The sequence below is a fragment of the Octopus sinensis genome, linkage group LG10, assembly GCF_006345805.1.
Source record: "Octopus sinensis linkage group LG10, ASM634580v1, whole genome shotgun sequence".
NCBI classification, from domain to species: Eukaryota; Metazoa; Mollusca; class Cephalopoda; order Octopoda; family Octopodidae; genus Octopus; species Octopus sinensis.
Window position 1 is genome coordinate 33,057,095 of NC_043006.1, and position 23,903 is coordinate 33,080,997.

The window sequence follows — 23,903 nt, forward strand, 5'->3', positions numbered from 1 at the left end:
AATATGCGAATTGTATGATGAAGTCGATTAGATATGGATGTAAACTTTTATGTATGAGATCGTTATTATGCCTTTAAATTATTATTATTATTATTATTATTATTATTATTATTATTATTATTATTATTATTATTATTATCATTATTACTATTATTGGTTTATAATTTTGCCACAAGGCCAGCAATTTTGATGGAGGGCTAAGTCGATAATATCGACTCAAGTGCCCCATCGTTCCTTATTTTATCGAACCCGAAAAGCCGAAAAGTTGACTTCAGCGAAATTTGAACTCAGAATGTAAAGACAAACGAAATGCCGCTAAGTGTTATGTCCGGTGTGCTAAGGATGCAGCGTGCTGACTTAATGATAATAATAATTGAAGAGATGTAACCAAATGATACATGTATTTTGTACGAAATTTTACCGATTCTTCCATCTATCAATATCAATCAATCAATCGATCAAGAATATAATAATAATAATAATAATAATAATAATAATAATAATAATAATAATAATAATAATAATAATAATAATAATAATATGCTTCTTCTTGGACTTATTATTAATATTATTATTATTATTATTATTATTATTATTATTATTATTTGACAGACGGAAGAATCGGTAGAATTTCGTACAAAATACATGTATCATTTGGTTACATCTCTTCAATTATGTGTTCAAAACCTGCCAGTGTCAATCTTACCTTTCCACCTTCCGAGTCGAGTATTAAGATTGATGTGAGAGCCACTATGACTGGAAACAAATAACGGAATAAACAAATAACGTTGTTGACAGAAACAAATAAGGGAATAAATTAATTGTGTTAGAGCAGAGACTGCGTATCTGACTTTGGCACGCTCTACACACTAGTAAGACCAGCATGGACGATGTCCAACAGAGACCTCTGTTGGCTGATGTTTGCAAGAAAATATAGAAAGCGGAAGTAATAAGAAGGTTGCAATTTAATGTTTAGTGCACTTTTCAGTAGATGAGCTAAAGAACGAAGGAACAATAGGAAAGAGAGATGTGTGTCTTTTCTGAGTGGATTTTTATGTCCACCCCTTTGTATACAATATCAAGTGCTTCCTAATATATATGTAAATATGAATATATGCATGTTCAAAATGTCAGCAGATGCTTGAGTAGATGTAAAAATTACAGAGAAGCTGTGATAATATCCGTTGATTGTATCATGAACTTGAGTAAATTATTCTCAATGTAAAAAAAAAACGGCCATTTGTGTGTGGTTTAGAATCATTCCGTTTTATAGCTCTTCAGTCATCGGTAGCCCATTACCATCAAAATTCCAAGCCTTGTCTCTATGTCGGTTATTCCAATTTTCGTACCATTTGAAAAACAATCCGTGAAAAAAAAAAAACATTGGACGGACGCTAAGAGCTTGGAATATCTAATGTTCTGGCAACATTATATGTTAGTTTGCCTTAAGAGTTCATAATAGCTTTATGTCAAGATACATAGTAACTTTTGAGAATTTAGTTTCGTGTTCATATTTAGAGAGTTTGTTGTACATCTCAAAAACACTTGAGATTATTGCTTCTTCTGTACTTAATGTCAGTATATATATATATATATATATATATATATATATATATATATATATATATATATATATATATATATATATATGTATATATGTATATATATACATGTAGATATATGTAATATGTATAATCTCCTGACAATAGTACAGAAGCATATATATATATATATATATATATATGTATGTATGTATACATATATATACATCGCCTCTAGCTAGCTATATCACACACAAACCTCCTGTGTCCAGTATAACCTTTGATCAGGCGATGTCCTCTTGGAGTTCATAAAGGGAAAAAACCCGAAGGGGTGAAAGTAATTCTAATAGCTCTTTTATTTGTCTTAGTAACTGACGAGATGCCGGATGGGATTTCCGCCCCGTCATCCGAAACTCTGAGTTTTATTATGGCAACCGAATAATTGTCACATATTATATCACAGGTACACACACTTTGGGTATGGTAAATGAGTTCAGCAAAAATGTTAATTCAGATGAATATGGTACTTAAGTTGAGGCATCAGAATTTAGTACGGTATTATCCATACAATTTCAAAGTAAGGTGATATATATGTGTGTGGGGGTGGGGGTTGTGTGTGTGTGTGTGTGTGTGTGTGTGTGAAGAGAGAGAGAGAGAAGGGGGAGATTGAGAGAAACAGGTGTGCAAGAGAGTTTTACAAAAGTTATATCTCCGACATTACTTGAAGACGTTCTGCAACTTTTAGTAAGCTTAAAAATCAGTAATTGTAATTATCCATTTGAAGTTCAAAGAAAATCTAATTACATATTAGCCTCAATAGGTCAATGAAATTATACTTTGCTCGCCTAATTACTACTCTATGATATGAAATGATTTTACTTCTTTGCTACTTATTAATTTATCTATTTATTTATCTTGGAACTCATTTGCAAGACTTGTTTTCTACAATTTTCTCATTGACATTTTTAAAATCCCTATCTGTAGCAAGAATCATAGTAGAGAAAATTCTTGAAACTAGTCTCACGAGTCACGTTCCCGCTTTGACTGATTCACATTTGGAATAATTACACTTTATGTACACTAATGACACAAACATAAGTCATAAGACTTTTGGTTTTCCAATCGTTTCTGTTACAAATTTGTAGTCATGATTACAAATATTCAGATTAACTATCAGTTAAGCATATGTATATTTGTTTTAGATTTGTAATTCATAAAATGACGGTGTCTCGTACAAACAGTGACAAGTACTAATAGTTACAAAATTAAAATGCTTAATATTTAATTCTGAGGTGCAATGGCCCAGTGGTTAGGGAAGCGAACTCGCGGTCGGAGGATCGCGGTTTCGATTCCCAGACCGGGCATTGTGTGTGTTTATTGAGCGAAAACACCTAAAGCTCCACGAAGCTCCGGCAGGGGGTGGTGGAGACCCCTGTTGTACTCTTTCACCCCAACTTTCTCTCACTCTTTATTCCTGTTTCTTGAGTAACGCTGCGATAGACTGGCGTCCCGTGCAACTGGGGGGAACACATACGTCAGAGAAACCGGGAAACCGGGCCCATAAGCCTGACTAGGCTTGAAAAGGGCTTAAGAATGAAGAAGAATATTTAATTCTATATCATGTTTCAATCAGAAACATGTCTATCGCTTAAAAAGGCTGCATACTTTAGTAAAATTTAGTATTTCGTCTGTATTGATGAGGTTAATAAACCGTAAAATTCTATTATTAACAATTAGCCAAGTAACCAAAAATAGCCCTGATTGTGAAATGGTTTCGTAAATGTCCCAGGTTTTGTATCGCTTAAGAACATTCAATAATTAAATAAAATCTCTCACCTCTCTGAGAATCAGTCCCATGGTCCTGTTTGGTTTTTATAGTGAAGTTATGGCTTTTCAAATGATATTCAAGATTTGAAACGGGACATGCTAACTAATAAAATATCCCTCAGTTATACATTTAGTACTTAACACCTTAATGGACTTGGGACAATATTTTCAATAACCATGTTAAAAGAATATTGTGTTGAAATTGTATTTCACCAACCTCAGCGGTAGATTATACAGACTTAATGTAATGCAGTTTTGCTTGTATCAGTCGAGGAATATTCTTGCAGAAATATGTTAGAAATAAATAGCTGTTGTCATCTTTGAACACACGTTATTCAGTCGAATATACATTTTCTTGACAAATTACTAAATTGTTCTTGTGCGTACATTCTATACATTAACCACAGTGAACTCTGTATTAATATGTCAGAAGACATGTTTTACAAATAACTCTTACAATAGCGGCAAAATAAATCGAACAGTAATAATAACAACTACAATAATAATAATAATAATAATAATAATAATAATAATAATAATAATAATAATAATAATAATGATAACAATAACAATAACAATAATAATAACAATAGTAGTAGTAGTAGTAGTAGTAGTAGTAGTAGTAGTAGTAGTAGTAGTAGTAGTAGTAGTAGTAGTAATAATATTAATAATAATAATAATAACAATAGTAATAATAATAATAATAAAAATAATAATAATAATAATAATAGATGCATGTGCCTGGTGTACCTTTATCAGACGGGTAGTCATGATGGGTATATTGGGCTTCGTATATTTTACCCCAGTGTCACTTTGATGGCATGAACTGCTCTCTCACTCAATAATAATAATAATAATAATAATAATAATAATAATAATAAAGTTAAGATGTTATTTCAACATGGCGTGCTAGAATCAGATTGATAAAACAGAGAAACATACAGAGTTAAAGTCACAAGATTCTATGCGCGCGCACGTATGTGTGTTTCTATGTGTGTGTGTGTGTGTGGTGTGTGTGTGTGTGTGTGTGTGTGTGTGCGTGTTTTTGTGTGTATGTGTATGTGTTCGCGTGGGGGCACGTTCGTATGTGTGTCTGTGTTTGCATGTATAATACACAGAGATAGATAGATAGATAGATAGATAGATAGATAGATAGATAGATAGATAGATAGATAGATAGATAGATAGATAGATAGATAGATAGATAGATAGATAGATAAAGTACCAAGTAAATGGCTGTTGTTGTTTATTTGATTTTACAATATAACGTAATTTCTATGATTTTGTGTGTCATTTTTCCAGGTTCTCCAATCGTCTCAACCGGCGTATGGGCAACAGTAATGATATTCTACAGTGAATCCAGGTAAATGAAATAATATTCAACTGACATTTCTCTAATAATCGTATTATGCTGAAAAGAAATCAACATGAGTTGGAAGGATAAAAAGAAACTATAATATGTTAGAAATATATACGGTTTTCTATGTATTGCGTGATTGTTTGGAATCATAGGTTTGTGTGGAATGTGTTTGCATGAGTGAGTGTCTAATTCAATGACCTTTAAGAAATGGAAGTATTCTCAAGAAGCCATTACTAAACACAAAGATTTGAAGGCGGTGATGTCTAGATGTAGGCGCAGAGGTAGCTGTGTGGTGGGAAGCTCGCTTCCCAGTTACATGGTTCTGGGTTCGGCTCCACTGCGTGCCTTCGGGTCGACTGAAGCCTCGTGAGTGGATTTGGTAGATGGAAACAGAAAGAAGCCCGCGATATGAGTATCGTTGTGTCTGTGTTTGTCCTCCACAACCGCTTGACAACCGGTGTTGATGTGTTTATGTCACCGTAGTTTAGCGGTTCGTCAAAACTAGCCGACAGAAAGAGTACCAGGCATAAACAATAAATAGTCGGGATAATTCGTTGGCTAGAATTCCTTAAGGCGGTGCCTCCAGAATGGGCGTAGTCTAATGACTGACACAAGTAAAAGGTAAATGATATTTCTCAAAGACATTCAAATCTGAAGTGAAGTAAAATGGTTCGTGATGCACTAGATGTCGTTGCTTCAAAGGTTGTAGTACTTTAGGTCATCCTTTAGCGTCGTTTCAGCCGTGACCACGCCATCAATTTCTATGCCAATGAATTTCTATTTAATGGGGTTTATGGAGAATAAACAGTGATATTTCCAGCACATGATGGAAAATTGAGCTACCTCATGGTTTTGTTTTGAATCACTGCTACAGTGTTTTCGTTATCAGTACTAGTGACTTTGTAACATAAAGTTACCATTTCTTTCTATAAATGCAAAGAAACTTAGAATTTCACTCTACTAACTTTCAAGTCTGAAAATGTTGCTGTTCAAGAAAAAATTGTCGGAGTAACTAGTATGTTTCTAAATAGTCATTAGAATATGTTTCGTTTCGCCCAACGACAAGCCGTAACCACTCTCTCATTTTCACCAGACATATTGTAATTAGTTCTCTATATCTGCGCATATTCTATTCAGTTGTACATTGTCTACCCATAAAAGATTATACATTTTAATTAGGTCTTAATCAATACTGCCAGGCACACAAAGTATTTGACAAGGGATTTCATGATAATAGGGGCCCAATTTTTACGTATTTATACTTTGGATAGCCATTAATAAATAAATACTGCAAGACCCGATGCAGCGATTTGGTCGAAGGCCTCTAATACTGCCAAAAATGTTCTGCTCCCGATTATTTGTCTTTAATTTCGAAAATTATAGGATAATATTTGAGGGATATTAACCAGTTTTATCTAGCATACGAAGCGACTGAGCTGAAGTTCTATCATTAACTCACAATTAGCACATGTTTTGATACAGAGACAAACTTCACATATTGTCTTGTTATATTTCTCTACTACTTTTCATTAGTACAGAAATATTAACGAATGTGATGGCGGCGAGCACGCCATTAGTTCAATAACTTCAACTTCCTTGCTGCTGCTCACAACAAGAATTACCGCTGGACATCAATATTGCTATCGTCTTCTTAATGCAATTAATTGAAAGCAATCAAGAAATGTTGCCCAAAGGGTGGATAAATGCGAAACCGAAACAACAGCTTGTAATAGAAATAACAAAATACAATTTAAATGAATAAATGAATAACAATACAAAGGAGCAGCAATATTACGGCATAATGGAATCTATTTTGCATGAAACACATGTTATATACAGTTAATATATATATATATATATATGATATATACATATACTTAACTATATACATATACTTAAATATATACATATATGCGTGTGCGTGTGCGTGAGTGTAGTTCGCAGGGTTTACAAAAACTAATTACTAATTAGTGATAAGTACATCTTCAGAACTTTTTATTTACTTTATGTATATTTACATATACGCGCACACGTACATATATCTATACAAACATATTCATACACACACTCACCCCCCCCCATATATATATATATATATATATATATATATATATATATATATATATACATATATATATGTGTGTATATAATATATATGCGTATATATATGAATGTGTGTGTCCGCGTGTATGTGTTTTGTTTGTTTATTTGTTACTGTATGCACTATCAATCAATAAGTAAACAAAACTATTGCAATATTGATTTCCGACATATCGAAGCGGCTCTTCATATCTATTTATAGAAAATGGTAAACGTATTTAAAAACTATTCTCAACAGACCTTGAGAAACGTGTTCAACTGATTCGGAATGTTGAATTAACAACATATTGGGAGTAATACAAACACGCATGCATACATTCATACATGCATGCATACATACAGTCAGACAGACAGACAGACACACGCATACACACATACGCCCACACATACAGAGGTATGTGTCTGTGTATGTTTGTATGTATATATGTACACAATGCATTTGCATCCGTACGTGTGTATGTATGTGAATATGTTTACAAGTGTAGCTTTGTACTAACTATAAATGATGGACGATACTCCAATGATGTCTGTAGTTGTGCTATTTGTAGGCAGGCCCTCTTAGAACAATATGATTGCTCTTAGATTTGAAGTGGAAATAGATGTGGGTGTGGAGAAATTTGCAGGGATCTAATTTTGAGTGGAAAATGTTGACAATGAATTTATCGCTGAGCTTCGAAAATAAAATGTCACAATGGGGGAAAGTTGAGGAGGAGAGACCACAGTTCCTGTCAGCCTAGGTTCAAGTTTTACGCAGGTAGTCATATCAGAGGAGTATAAGTTGTTGAAATATGAGTGAAAGCCTGTGGTCTAGTGGTTAGGCATGTTGTACTCATGATCTTGAGATCATGGTTTCGATTCCTTGACTGGCTGCGTGTTGTGTTCTTGAGCAAAAACACTTCATTTTACGTTGCTCAATCTGCGATGGAGTAAGCTTGTGATCAAGAGAACTGTTGGCCTACTCGCCAAGCCAGCGGGGTGGCATCATTCGAAATCTAAAAAAAAGCGGTTCGAAGCGCATTGTTACCAGCGATGTATAACAATATTCTCAGTCTGGTTGATCCTGTGTTTAGGTGATAATTTCATGAAATCAAAGAAGAAACAGGGAATCATACTGAAGATTGACTATTTGCCAGTTATATCATCCTGAATTTTAGGATTGCCATAACGTTTATTTGTGTGTGAAAGGAACGCGTTTTCTTCTGAGTTAACACAACTCTAATATCATCTAAAATGAACGTGACGAGAAAACTAGCAATTGTGTGGTCACGTGAACTGCCTATGCAACTACGTTTCATTTGTAGGACACACACGCACACATAGACACAGACACAGACACACACATGCACACATATGAGATATGAGAATTATTTCAGGACATATTTGTTAATTTAATGAAACAATTCTAACAAAAAAAATGCATTTTATTATAAATATGTGTGCATGTTCTGAAGAAGCTTGAGAGGTGTTTGCGTGAGAAGATGTGCGTGAGAAAAGAGAGAGAGAGAGAGAGTGGGGGGGGAGAAATTCAGATCGAAAAAGAGGTAGTATGAAAAGCTGAAGGAAAGGGAGAGTGGTTAAAGAGAAACACAAAGGGAAACGATAGCAGACATTCACGCTGTAAACTGGCAATATTTTTGTTTCACACTAACACTTCTATACTGATACGACTCTATAACCACCAATAGTCTTTCAACATCTCTTTTAGAAATATATGAAGTTTGAGAGTGTGTGATGGAGAGAGAAAATGATTCGATTAGTAGGGAGATATTTTTGTATGCATATAGATGCATGTACATGTGTGTGTTTGTCTGCATACACAAATGCAGTATATATATATATATATATATATACGCACACATATAGCTCTACGTATGCATTTTAGCTCGGAGTGGGCGTATGTCGATCATGGCATAAATATATACTTCTATTGTAGAGTGAGCGAGTAAGAAAGGGAAATTGAATAATAGGACGCACTTTCCAATATAGTTTGTGAATCGATAATCAAATTAGATGACCTAGAAATGTTAAGACATCGTGTTTTATTTTTATACTCTCTTCTTTATTAATACATTACTTTTTTTCCATTTCAGTTGTTGGCTGTCCTATTACTTCTTTCCTTATATTTGGATAATGGATGGTCAACGATTGGCTGTGATCGTGGTAAGTATCAATTCTTCCTCATTAAATCTATAAAAGTTTCATAGACTATAATATAGCATTCATATTGTGTTCACTTCTACTTTATTCGACTCAATTTGATGGTTATTGATATGCAGTCAGTCAGCAAAATAATATCCGCCAATCAGCTGAATTTTTATATTTGTTTTCGATGTACTTTCTTGGGAAGTGATTTTATCTGGGACCGATGTCAAAATTAATGTAATTACAGCGTGGAAGATACCTGTGAGCCATTCCAAAACACAGAAAAACTGTTAACCTCACTTAAACATTTATTATTTAGAAGGATGAAAATTCCGACCAAATAAGAAATGTTGAAGTAAAGTTGACAGTTTTTCTGTATTTTGAATGGTTTCGTGTCTTTCATACTGTCCTTGGTTTATATTTCTGTTAATAGTAAAGAAAAAAATGAATGTCTCGCTTTGGTGCAACATTAAGTTCTTTTCTGTCCAAATAGAAGATGCTTCTCTGAATCGAACTAGTATGTTTCAGGTGGTTATGGCTTTTAGTCTTCTTCCAAAAGGGATGCAAAGCAATTTACCTGGTAAGATATCAACAGGAAAGTGAGAAAAGGGAGAAACTGCAATCTCCTGGTTGAAATAAGCTGGGGTCTGTACAATTCCGTAGAAACAATTTATTTATTTATTTAGTTAGTTAGTTAGTTAGTTAGTTAGTTACTTTTTGGCACAAAAGCAAATAGCAAGGCCATGTAGGGGGACATGGAGTTAAGTACAGGGTGGTGTTCATGTAAAGAGTTCAGGCCACTTGAGGTCAAGGGAGACTTTGAACAAAGCGGTCGTCGGCATCTTCACCATCTCGTCTGGCAGCTTGTTCCACGGATCCGCAACCCGGACGGAGAAAGCTCCTCTCCTTCGATTAAGTTGAAATCGTCGCAGGTAGAGCTTTACGGAATGACCCCGCAGCCGACGCTCTGGGGCAGGAGTGAAGAACAGCTCTTTCGAGAGGTTACACTTTCCGCTTATGATGTTGTGAGCGAGAATGAGATCACCACGGCGGCGGCGTTTTTCTAGAGAATAATGGTCGAGCGTCCTCAGCCTTTCTTCATAAGACAAATTTTTGAGACCATGAACCATGCGGGTTGCCAGCTTCTGGACTCTTTCAAGATGCTGTATGTCTTTGAGGAGATAAGGAGAAGAGGCTTGAATCCCGTACTCCAATATGGGTCTCACCAGCGTGACATAGAGTGGTAGGAATATGGCTGCTGTGAGCATTCCGAATGACCGTCGAATCAAGAACAGAATTCCGCGTGCTTTGTTGGCAGCACGGACGCACCGGGCCGAAGGCGAAAAGGAGGAATCCGCCAAGATACCCAGGTCCTTTACCTGATCGTTCCTCTCCAGCAGCAGACGACCCGGCTCGAAATCAAGTTGAGTTGCAGGAGGAGAGCCAACAGGCAGATGACAGCACTTTGACACGTTCAGACACAAGTCCCATTCGTTAGACCACCTCCAAATTGCTTGATAAGAGGGGTTATCTTAGAAATAAGTCTCCTTACCTTGAACTTGAACACCCGAAAAGCTCTTTCGCAAACAGGTCGTCCTTTGGAATTATACTTATGTTTTTGTGTTGACTATGCAGAAGTTTTATGAAATTTTTAGGACTACAATTAGTCTGAGAGGGAAAAGATATCTTTAAATTGTCTTCAAATGTGTACCAAGGTTGAAGGTGCAATTTATTTTACACAGACCCCACCCAAATAAAAATCTTCCAATTCATAATGGCTACAGAACATTTAACGGCAGTAATATTGGTTTCACTTTTTAACATTTACATGAGAGGGGGTTAACTGATTATATCAACCCTCAACTAGTATTTACTTTATCGACTTTCAAAAGGATGAATGGTAAAGCCGACCCCGATGGCATTTGAACTCGGAACGTGAAGTCGGAAGAAATGCATTTTCTACGGCTCGGTACCATTCTGCCGCCTCACCATCGTAAAACAGCAGGAATATTAACTGTTCTTTATTTGTAGTTTTTACCCCTGCTTTTCTTTTTTCTAGTTTTTTTTTTTTTGGTTTTACCTTTTGTGTAAGTGTTACGATATACCGTGAGGCGCAATGGCCAAGTGGTTAGGGAGGCGGGCTCGCGGTCGTAGGATCGCGATTTTGATTCCCAAACCAGGCGTTTGGAATGTTCATTAAGCGAAAACACCTAAAGCTCCACGTGCCTCCGGCAGGGGCTGCGGCGAGCCCTACTGTACTCTTTCACCACAACTTTCTCTCACTCTGTCTTCCTGTTTCTGTTGCATCTGTATTTTAAAGGTCCCATCTTGTCACACTGTGTCACGTTGAATCTCTCCAAGAACTGCGTTAAGGATACGCGTGTCTGTGGAGTGCTCAGCCACCTGCACATTAATTTCACGAGCAGGCTGTTCCGTTGATCGGATCAACTAGAACCCTCGTCGTTGTAACCGACTGAGTGCCACGATGATATACATATCTCGGTCTATTATGGCTTCCCAGCTTTACACGAACGCTTAAACTGATTAAATAAATAAATTATTAATTAATTAAATTCTATCGGGTATGCATTAAGGTTTAATGGGAACCTATATGTAGCGCATAAAAAGATTGTAGAATTTGCACTTTGGATTTTAAATGCCGTAACATGAAACCCATTTGACCATTGTGTTTTAGATAAATACTTTTTGAGAAATATACACCTGGAAGTCATAGAAATGCTAATCTTTTATAAACTGCATCGTTGATGCAAAGAACTGAATAATCAGCGCATTACTCTCTTCCAACACACACACACACACACGTATAGACATCGAAATGATCCGCGTGATTTAAAGAACTTGTTTGACATTTTGTGGCTTCGTGTAAAACTATTGAAATTCATTAAATCAATAATAATTCTTTAAGAAAAATATCACTAATTCTTCAAAAATAATGAAAGAAAATCCCCGGCAATTTTTTTCTTACTAATTCAAGATGGTGCTAATTCATTTTCTAATGGAATAAATTTTACAGATTTTAAAGCAATGCAAAGGAGATTTCCTGATTAAAAAAATAAAATTGCAATTGAAATTATTTGTTTCCTTATTTCCGAAGATGGATTTCAAACTCTAATAAACAATAATGTCCAGCAGGAACTGAACCTCACTCTTTTATGATATTGAATATCTTTCAACTACATTAGAATATTTTTACGATGTAAGTTGATCGTGTTATCACGGGTTCAAAAATTTATTACATTTTTATACAATTACGTCTGTTGATTTTACAACAAACTAATCCTGGGAGATATTTTAATTTGCTTTCTGAATGTCACGTGGAACAGGGATACTGTTGGGTCGAATTTTCGTCGGTGTCGACGATTAGCATTCAGCTGTTCGGGCAACTATTTTTCTCCTTATAAAATCAAAGTGTAGAACACTGAGTTGTTCAATATAACGTGTACCATTAAGTAAAATCTTGGCCTGAATCAGCCTGACACAGTTTAATAAAGTTGGCATTTCAAGTTCAGATATCACCTGAGAGAGAGAGAGAGAGAGAGAGAGAGAGAGAGAGAGAGAGAGGTATAAATTGCGGTACTGGACTGGTGTATTATTTACCGACACTGGAAAATTGAAAGTCAAATTCGACGTTGGTGGGACCTGAACTGGGAGCAGAAGCTCAGATCAAATATATTGCAAGATATTCTAACTGATGCATAAACAATGTTCCTAATTTGTTGCATGGCAACAGGAGTGTAAGATAAAAAGCTTTGAGAAACCTCTTAAGACAGCTTTTATTCGGATTATTTTAATGGGAGTAACCTTATAAGATTTAACACACGCAAAAGACCAGAATTTTCAGGAAAGAGAAAAGTCGATCAATTTAATCGACCCCAGTAAACAACTGGTACTTTATTTCTTCAGGACTGGATGGCAGAGTCACCTCCAGTAGGATTCGAACGGACAATGCTTAAACATAAATATTATATATAATGGTTGACACAGATTATATTAATCTCATGTAAGATAATAAAATTGGTGAAAGGTCATTTGTTTCAAATTTTAATTATTTTCCTATTTAGATAATTGTAATTTTACATAGATTAAAATATTGATTTTTAATTTTGACATCAGATTCCGAAATTTATGGGACAGATAGAAAAGAACTGATAAAGAGAATATACTAATAATTCTTATTTTATCGATCTGGAAAAAATGTAATGCAACAAAATATCTGTACGATCTAGAATATGATTGTAACGGACAAAAGAAAATCCCGCATTGGAGTTTATCACACTGCAATGTAACCAAACTAAATATCACACAATATTTATTAGGAAAGTGATAGAACTGACGAAGTGAGGGAGCAAAGGACGATATTAATTCCGGGCGTTTTCGTTTTGAGCTTAAATCCTGTCGAGGTTAACTTTGCATTTCAACTTTATGAAGATAACGCATGGCGCAGGCATGGTTGCCTGGTAAGAAGCTTGCTTCCAAGCCACATGGTTACAAGTTCAGTCCCTCAGCATGATGCTTTAACCAAATGTCTTTTAACGTGGCCTCGAGCCGACCAAAGCCTTGTGAGTGCATTTGGCAGACAGAAACTGAAGGAAACACTTCGTATCCATTTGTGTGTGAGTGTGTGTGATTTTGTGTGTATCCTCTACCACGGCTTGACAAGGTGTTAGTATGTTTACATCCCCATAACTTAGCAGTTCATCAAAAGAAACGAAATCCTTAAAACAAAATAGAAATTAGTCCTGTGGTCGATTCATTCGTCTAAAAAGATTTTCAAGGAGGTGCCCCAGCATGGCCGCAGTCTAATGACTGAAACAAGTGAAGAGAAAAAGATAATAGAGTACCAGTCAACTACTGAGGTCGGTCTACTCAAGTATATGACGAGACCCCAAATCTATAGCTGTAGAAAAATAACAATTATGGCGATTAACAAATTTTTAAGATTTTTGGAAAAAATGCCTAGAAATATTTAACGGTGACCGCGTAAGATTGTGTGTTCTAAGAACTCCACAAGAAATATTGTTTCTTATCCGTTGAGATAAATAAGATGAGTATTAGTCAAGAACTGTAGTCGCTTTAATTGACTTATTCGTCTCAGGAAAAGTTTGTTTAGGACCTCGGTCGCTCATAGATTAGAATTCAGTTGTTCAATCAACTGAATTAACTGCCCTTGAATCAGCGTATGACTGGTTGAGTATTTCTTAGACACGTGTACTTTAAAGTCAATTCTCAGAGTCTAAAGGAACCTGACATTGTGTAACAGCTAGGAACCAACAGCGTCGATAGATTGGTCAGTGTTGAGAACACAATTTATCTGACGTTACGGTCGACCCTTTATGTTTGTAGAGGAAGAAGATGAGGGAGAACAGTGAAGAGCTTAAGATGGCGGAGTCAATAGAATTTGCTGACCTAAAAGCATTGCCGCGTTTCGGTTTTATTTCTGTCCAGTATGGTTTCAAATGCTATCGGAGCTAATAAGTATTAATACTAGAACAGAGGTGCATAGTGATGGTGTATAGAAGGATTTGTATCATTTTAAACATAAAAATTATTATTTTGTTCCGTTGCAATTTTGTTTTTATAAATGATAATAGTATCTTTCTATTTTCTTCTCAATATCTGTTGACATATGTATACATATATCTACTATATAAATGCGAGTGTATGGGGTTATGCATGTGTGTTTAGACATGAAAGGATCTGAAACGGTGCATCCTCAAGAAAAACGAACTTGATATTCGAAACCTGCATCTCAAAGACAATGTCGACCGTAAATAATAATACAAAAAAAAAGCATAATTCGATACGAAAAATAACTTTTACATTCTCAAATCTCCCACTCTTTCCTATCACCATCAGTCTACCCCTCCCTATATATGATATTTATCTTTGACAGTCACTCCCTCTGCTGTGTATATATTAACTCTCACACATTGCTTTCATTTTGTTCCAAAGCTCTAATATCTTTTAATACTTACATTCATATTATCACAGCCATTACGCACAAATCCTGTTCTCTGATTGGGTAAAAATGATCAAATTTTAAACCAATGACATTTTTCTAAAATATTTCTGGAATGAATAAATTGCAAACTCGAGAAAATTTGAAAATTTTCACTTAATTTTACATTTTCAAAATCTGTGACAGCAACAACAAAGATCTCTCTCTCTCTCTCTCTCTCTCTCTCTCTCTCTCTCTCTCTCTCTCTCTCTCTCTCTCTCTCTCTCTCTCTCTCTCTATTTGCCTGTCTCTTTCATCTTCTCATGGTAAATTTTCCTAATCTCTATAAAAGTACATCGCTCACGCTAAGTGTTTATGCATGTAGGAAAGGAATTTCATTAGGGCGACAAAGTGATTTAAAAAAGGCATGTAATAGATAATATATTCTAATAACATACTCTTCTGTTAGTAAATATGCTTTTCTTACACTCACATAACACGGCCTTTACTTGATGTGGGGGTGGCGTTTTAAAAACTGTTGTTGTCTCTTAAATCACAGCAAGCACCACTTCATCGTCATTCTTTTGAAAAGTACTTATGGGGAGAAAAATATTGAAAAACATCAACACACATAAGAGTAACAAAGAAACGAGGAAGGTACCAGGCAGTCATGGGATGTACTAGAAACAACCCCTAAATCTTCCTTAAATCACACACCTTTTCATTTGAAAACTATTTTGAATTTATAAACAGAAGCAAATTGCAGATTCTGAGTGTCCGCATTTCAAAACTATGTCAAAGAAAAGAAAATCGAAGAAAAGCCGAGATTTTAGGATTAAATTGTTAATGAAAAAATTAAAACAAGATTTCACGATTATTTTTGAATTACGTTACATTAAATTATTTTTATCTCTCACGGGATGGAGTACTTTTTTATCTTAACGGAACAGTAATCTCTGTGTGTGTGTGTGAGTGTGTGTGTGTGTGTGTGTGTGTGTGTGTGTGTGTGTGTGTGTGTGTGCGTGCGTGTGCGTGTGTGTAGAATTAGAGTCGTAGTGTGCATGAATAAACGCGATTGCAGTGACTTTATAGCCTCTAAAGTTAATTCATAATACTCAGCAGGAGTGGCTGTGTGGTAAGTAGCTTGCTTACCAACCACATGGTTCCGGGTTCAGTCCCACTGCGTGGCACCTTGGGCAAGTGTTTTCTACTATAGCCTCGGGCCGACAAAAGCCTTGTGAGTGGATTTGGTAGACGGAAACTGAAAGAAGCCTGTCGTATATGTGTGTATATATAAATATGTGTGTGTCTGTGTTTGTTCCCCCTAACATCGCTTGACAACCAATGCTGGTGTGTTTATGTCCCCGTCACTTAGCGGTTCGGCACAAGAGATCGATAGAATAAGTACTGGGCTTACAAAGAATAAGTCCAAGGGTCGATTTGCTCGACTAAAGGCGGTGCTCCAGCATGGCTGCAGTCAAATGACTGAAACAAGTAAAAGAGTAAAGAGAGTCCGCGCGTTTGAACCTTTGGCTTCTAATATGAAATAATTAATTGTACCTAAATTTCAGGGGAAAATGTTCTACCTCCTCAAATACAAAACTCCTAAAACCCCTTCGATGTTCCATACATATTTGTTTCGTAAAAATAAACAAAAAAATAAGACTAAGAAATAAGTGGAAATTTTACCGGTGAGTGTGTTACATTATAAGGCACAAAAAGAAAATGACTCTCCCCAAACACAACAGAACACATATTTGTCTTTTCCGTATATTTTAATCCGAAGCGACAATTGTTCTAACAATGATTAAAACAAGAGTCGAATGTAAAGCTTTCATGAGGGATGTCTAATGTTTTTAACTTGATGTAATCTTCTTAGTAGTTAATGTAGTTTTAAATAACCGTTAGCAAAAATTAATTTATACAATCGGTAAGCTGTGTAGCTTAATCTTTTCCAATGCATTCTGTATTCTTTAAGCTTTGCTTAACGACGAATAGCACAATATAATTTCGTTTATATACGGCAGACTTTTCTTCGGTTATTTCGACAATAAAGTGAATAATGAATATTCAAATATTACGTAGCAAATTAAAGGAGAAAAACGCGAATGTTTTGATTTTTTTCATCAACAATCTATCATTTCTTTGCGTGTTTGATTCTTACATACATTCATGCCAACGAACGTGCAGACGGACATACTTCTTTGGTTAAGCACACATATATGATAATTTGTTTATGCAAGCATATATATATACATATATACATATACAGATAGATAGATAGATAGATAGATAGATAGATAGATAGATAGATATAGATAGATAGATAGATAGATAGATAGATAGATAGATAGATAGATAGATAGATATACCAACTATATACAAGATTTGCAAAAGAAAAATTTAGCTAGTATACCCATGAGTCAATTTTAATGAAAGTATGTCTGGTTTAATTGGTTTAATAATCCTTTCATAATTTGTCTCGACAACTTTAATTTCACATCAGAAATTAAATTATTTTCCATTATGTTTAGAGAAGGTTTAGGGTTGGATGCACTTTGCAATTGATACAGGCTTAATATGAGTGGTATATCTCGTCATTTCATTCTGTAAATGGCATTTAACAAATTGAGAAGTACTTAATACAAACGCATATTTGAGTGAAAGTGAAAACCATTTGATTATCGATTTTGTAATGAGGCACTCTATTCATGATGACACCAGCTACATTGGATCCAGTTGTATTGGAATCATGTACATGTTCTTCACATTGTCACTTGTATTTCTAGCAGAAAGGCGGCGAGCTGGCAGAAACGTTAGCACGCAGGGCGAAATGCTTAGCGGTATTTCGTCTGCCGTTACGTTCTGAGTTCAAATTCCGCCGAGGTCGACTTTGCCTTTCATCCTTTCGGGGGTCAATAAATTAAGTACCAGTTACGCACTGGGGTCGATGTAATCGACTTAATCCGTTTGTCTGTCCTTGTTTGTCCTCTCTGTGTTTAGCTCTTGTGGGTAGTAAAGAAATAGATATTTCGTCTGTCTTTACGTTCTGGGTTTAAATTCCGCCGAGGTCGACTTTGCCTTTCATCCTTTCGGGGTCGATAAATTAAGTACCAGCTGCGTACTGGGGTCGATCTAATCGACTGGGCCACTTCCCAAAAATTTTGGGCCTTGTGCCTAGAGTAGAAACGAATAATGATTTGACATTTGAAAGAGGGTGCAAACTCTAAGGCATACTTGAAACTACTGACATAGTTGTTCCTTAGATGAACCATATCTTGAAGTTTAAGACCCCTGTAGAGTGCTTCTATTATGGGCCTGTCGTAAACAAAGTATAGCAGCAGGAAGCAGTGATTTTTATTGGAAAGATGTAGAAATAGACCACTTTTTGGGTAGATTTGTCCTTATAATCAAAAGTTCACAAGAATTCTTCTTTTCTGATGATGTTCTCTGCAAAGGAAGTCATTTAGAAAATAAATATATATTTTTTAATGTTTTAAAAAAAAAAACAAATGGATTCCCAAGTAGTGATATCAATAAACCCTCCAGGGTCTGCAATGGAGCTGCAGAAACTCGTAGAGAAGCTACTTCATTTCCACACTACATTGCATTTATCCTTTTTTTCTATTTTTTGGCCAAGCATTTGTCATAAAGTTTGGACATGTTACCATGATACCATTTGAAACCATTCTTTAAGAATTATCAGAGTCATGAACAGGATCATAGTCGAAGACATCCCTTTTCCAAAGCTCTTGCATGTGTGGCCTGTTCATAGTGCCTGTTCGTCTTACCTTTTGAGCTTTCTGTCTGGTCTGCTCTGAGCTGAGCTCGAATTCATGATGTCTTTGTGCAGCCTGTCAGGCAGCGTTTTGTTGCGGGCGAACGAGTCGTTCATCAGGCGACTCCATTTTTTAATGGTCTGATTGACTAGTAACATTCTATTTACAGCAAGTATCACTTTTTCTATGAGACCCAATTTTTCTACAAGCAGCATTTCAAGCAGCATTAGTTTCGTCTCTGTTGACACTCTCAATTTTTTTCTGCTACTCTCAGAGCATACTTGCCCTTTGTAGATGAAGATGTCGAAGGCGAAGCGGTTTTTGTTTTTGTTTCTTTTTGTAGCGTCAAGGAAGGAAATGCGTTATTAAAAGCGCCTTTCTTCTTATAGCAAGGATAAAAAATATTCTGAAAATGAAATAGGAAAAAAATAAGAAGCAAGAAGCAATACAAAGGTTGATGTTGTCGAATGATATTTTTATAGCTGATGCTGACCGGAAGCCATAAGTTAAAGATAAATTGTAAACATATAATTTCAAGAAATGTAAAATAAAGAAATCGATTGTCAGAACATAAAGACATGTAAACAAAGACTGTTTGGGGACAGGTGTTGTCTTAATAACTTTCTATGTCTAGCGTCCGAAGAAGCTGGAAAAGTTTCCAGCGGAAGAATGTTGAGAGAGAGAAAGAGGGGGAAGAAAGGAGAAAGAGAGAGAGACAGAGAGAAATACATAGCAATGGAAACTGTTTTTAAGAATTAGCTGTTACTGAGGAAAACAATACCATAAGTGAAACGAGAAAGGGATATAAAGGAGATTGTCAGTTATCAATGGCGAGAGGAGGGGAGAGAGCGTATGTGGTAAATGAAAGATGATAAGGAATGATAGAAGTGAAGTGAAGAGGGTCTGAAGTGGATGAACAAATAATTGAGAAGGAAGGAGAGGACTCAAGGAATTCAATGACAATGGAGAGAAATATAAACAAAGATTGTGTTGTGGCAAATAATTGTTTTGAATAAAATAACATTTGATATCAAAGGATTTGGAAAAACACTAGGAAAATTGTATGAGGACTATTAAGTGTGGAAAGGTGAAGAGAAGTAGGAAAGAGACAGAAGGAAAGAGAGAGAGAGAGAGAGCAACATATAGCGAGAGAAACAGGAGTAGATATAAATGACGAACGATTGAGGGGAAGAGTGAGGTGGAGAAGGTGAACATGATCAATTAAGAAAGAATGGGAATTAGAAAAAAAGTAGAACATGCAGAGTGTGAAGGAAAGCAGAAGAGGAGGAACAAACGTGGATTACAGAGCAATGAAAGCCTGGGGAGGGAAATCAGGCACACACACACACACACACAGAAATAACGCAAACTTTTTAACATGAACACAGCTAAAACACACAGTGAATATAGGCCGAGATACGGATGCTGACATTTCGAAGAGAATAAGGGCAGGGTGGGAAGCGTTTACCTCAATAAAGACGAGGAACTACGATGGGTTCCGAAGCAAAGGGCCGAGGAAGGATTCATGAAAGGAAAATAAAAGAAGCCATTACTATTATTGTTGTTGCTGCTGTTGCTGTTGTTGTTGTTGTTGCTGCTTTTACGCTACTACATGCTAATTTACTTAGCATTTATTTTTATCTTGAAGTTTAGTGACAACAAATCTTCTCAAATCTCAATAATCTTCCTTGGGATTCTTGCAAAATGTAGGATGGCATTTTTCTGCAGATTGACAATTCCAGTTTCAATTCCATGCTCTTTTAGTCCTTTTACATAGCATTTCATTCAGGTGCTGTGCCAAATTCGCCAATTATCACAGTAATTCTTGTTATGCTGGTCTACCAGTCTGCTCAGCTCTATGGCTACATCCTGATATTTCTCAATATTTTCGATTTCTTTGGTGTCCACATTGAGTAGGGCACAAAGTTCGCTTATACAAGTAATATATATATATATATATATATATATATATATATATTATATATATATATATATATATATACAAAGTGAGATAGGGGTTATGAGTGTAACCCTCTATGGGATAACATATATCCAATATACTGCCAGTAAAGCACCCAGAAATGCTAATACATAAATGCTAAGAATTGCAATGCAATTAATTCATTTATTGTATTATATGGGCGAAGGTAAAATGTTTTCCCTCAAATTCATAATACAAAATAAGAAAATGGAGGAATATATTTTAATCAATCATCAACTACTAGATAATACCAATTCATATAATTTATTAACTAATTATATAGGAACATCCAAATCAAACATAGTAATACAGAATAAAACAGTTCGCATCAATGAGTAATATAATACCATAAGTACAATATGTATAAATAAATATAAATATAAAATAGATCTTACAGCTGTTTCAGCCATGTAGATAAGAGTATCTCTTTATGCTCATATTAGCCAGGTGAATTAAGGTAATATGTGGTTATAAATGAGATACTTATATATAAGTATCTCATTTATAACCACATATTACCTTAATTCACCTGGCTAAACAGCTGTAAAATCTATTTTATATAGATAGATAGATAGATAGATAGATAGATAGATAGATAGATAGATAGATAGATAGATAGATAGATAGATAGATAGATAGAAAGATAGATAGATAGCCAGAAGAAGGTAAAGAGGAACAAAAGGAAAAAGAAAGAAAGGAAGAAAGGAAAAAGAGAAGAGCAAAGCAAAAGACTTTCAGTGGTGACCACACCACACCTGTTATTTTATTTGGAGGGGTCACCATCATCAAACCCATTTCAATACAATGGTAAATAACTAAGTGAATAAATGAATGATGAATATGAAGGGGATTCCCCTTTCCCTCCTCTCTCTCCCTCTCTCCCTCTCTACCTATCTATCCATCTATCTGTCTCTCTGTCTATCTATCAACCTACCTACCTACATATCTTTCCAACCACTTATCTCCATTGTCATGGAACCTGTGCCATAAAAACATAAACAAAAACAATGTTCTCCTCTTCTAAACAACCCAATCACCACCACCACCACCATCACCAAAAAACAAACATTTGTTTTATATAAATGAATAAGCTGTTTGTACATTCATAAAATTCTATTTGACAAGTTCGAGAAACGAAGGAAAGCGCTATTAATAATGAATAAATAAAAAGTTTCTCTTCCAAACTTCTGGCGGCCTTTTTTCTCAATATTCAATATCTGTACACAACACCTAACACTCTATACATAAATGTATGTATGTATGTATGTATGTATGTATGTATGTATGTATGTATGTATGTATGTATGTATGCATACATGTATGTATGTATGTATGTATGTATGTATGTATGTATGTATGTATGTATGTATGTATGTAGGCACAGGAGTGGCTGTGTTGTAAGAAGCTTACCAAGCACATGGTTCCAGGTTCATTCCTGCATCGTGGCACCTTTTCAATATTTCCTTCTATCGTTTGTCGTCGATAGCACAAACTCTCAGCTCAAAGTAACATCTTAAAATCTAAATAACACGATAAAGATACGTGTTTGCCGTCTGTTCTTCCTACCTAACAGTGACACGTAAACACACTGTCTGGTTCTGTTATCTACGACAATTTCGTAAAGATACGAAGAGTCTGGAACCATCGCGTATTTCCTTAGTGTTGGTCTATGAAAAGATTACGTCTAAGCAACGCCTTACTTTTATTGTACTATCTAGATAGCAGTTTGTGATATCATAAACACCTATATCTCGAATATGATTTTGTACATTTCTATAAGCTTATAGTTCTTTGCATGAAGAAATACTGTTTCAAAGAGATTTCGATCCAAATATTTACACAGTTTTTTTTCTGACATTTCTTAAATTTATAGATAAATCTCACATTTTTGTTCAATATAATGAGAATATTAATCACCAAACTTCGTGAAAGCCACACTAATGAAGCAGAAACACTAAGGTAAGTAAGAAACATCTTTGAATATAATAATATGAACGTATAAATATTTTATTTTTTCATGAAGAAAGGTCTTTTAAATCCTTTGCACGACTATGTGAACTGCTATTTTCAATTCTTTCTTATGATGAAGGAAACCGGTGTTATGGTAATATTTCTATGCAATCATTTAGTGGTTGCATATCCATGGATTATTGTTCATCCTGTCTGCTAATTATGAACATTACGATTATTACGTAGCTCTGAGCTTCCAGAAACAGCTATCGAGTTAATAAACTATGCAGTGTCTTCTTACGTATTCATATGTTATTTTGCTTTGATTCTCTTATAACTGACTTCAATATTCATGCCACCAGGGCTCTATAGTATTGGTTTCGTAACCCAGAAGGGACAAAAAAATATAGTTGAGTTGTTGTATGCAAAACAGTGTGTCCAAACCACATACCATCAAAATATACTGAGTCGCAATCTGATATTTGCTGGTCGAATACTGCATTCTCTGTCAGATTTAGCCCTTTATACAGACATCCTGTTACCAAGAAAGCAATCCCGTTACTTCGGTAATTTGTAGTGGAATCTTCCACCCAGCTACAACTGCTTTTGATAATGTAGTCCTAGGTGTTTAAAGCAAGAGTAAAAGATGATATGGCTGTACCTGATCATAGAATAAAGAACACCCTCATCATACGGCCGTGGAATATCTCGTTTAAAAATATTCTATTGAACGAAATCCTAATTATTAAAATGAAGAATAAATATCTCTTTCTACTATATGCACAGGATCTGAAATGTTGTGGTGGTAGGGTTAGTCGATTAAATCGACCCCAGTACTCAACTGATAATCCTTTTATTGACCGATAGACCGCGAAATGACGAAAAGTCGGCCTTTGCGAAATTTGAATTCAGAACGTAAAGAAGCCGGCATGCTAACGATTCTGCAAGATAAATATAAAAATTGAAAATTGTACTTGTTTAATAAAGATCCAATACGTTGATTCAAGTGATGCCATTCTTATTTTCCATTCCAGAAAAGCTGTAAAAGCAGCTATAGTGCTTCTTCCGCTACTTGGGATTACCAACTTTGTTGTGATGATTGAACCGTCTCAAGAGAACGTAGCCCTCTTTGGGACCTGGGCCTACATATCATATTTCCTCATTTCCTTTCAGGGTTTTGGTATTTCATTGATATACTGCTTCCTTAATAGCGAGGTAAGTCATTCCTACACAACTCTACACTAACAACAACCGATGTATTTAC

The 23,903-nt window shown here is 35.4% G+C and overlaps 1 protein-coding gene across 1 annotated transcript in view; it reads left to right on the forward strand.

The window, feature by feature from the left end:
* Positions 1–23,903, forward strand: part of LOC115216181 (PDF receptor-like) — a 284,070-nt gene that overhangs the window by 254,221 nt on the left and 5,946 nt on the right. The window contains exons 8-11 of the mRNA XM_036506491.1: positions 4,671–4,731; positions 8,919–8,988; positions 22,563–22,648; positions 23,674–23,854. Of these exons, the coding sequence (XP_036362384.1) occupies positions 4,671–4,731; positions 8,919–8,988; positions 22,563–22,648; positions 23,674–23,854 (398 nt within the window). The remainder of the gene's footprint in view (positions 1–4,670; positions 4,732–8,918; positions 8,989–22,562; positions 22,649–23,673; positions 23,855–23,903) is intronic.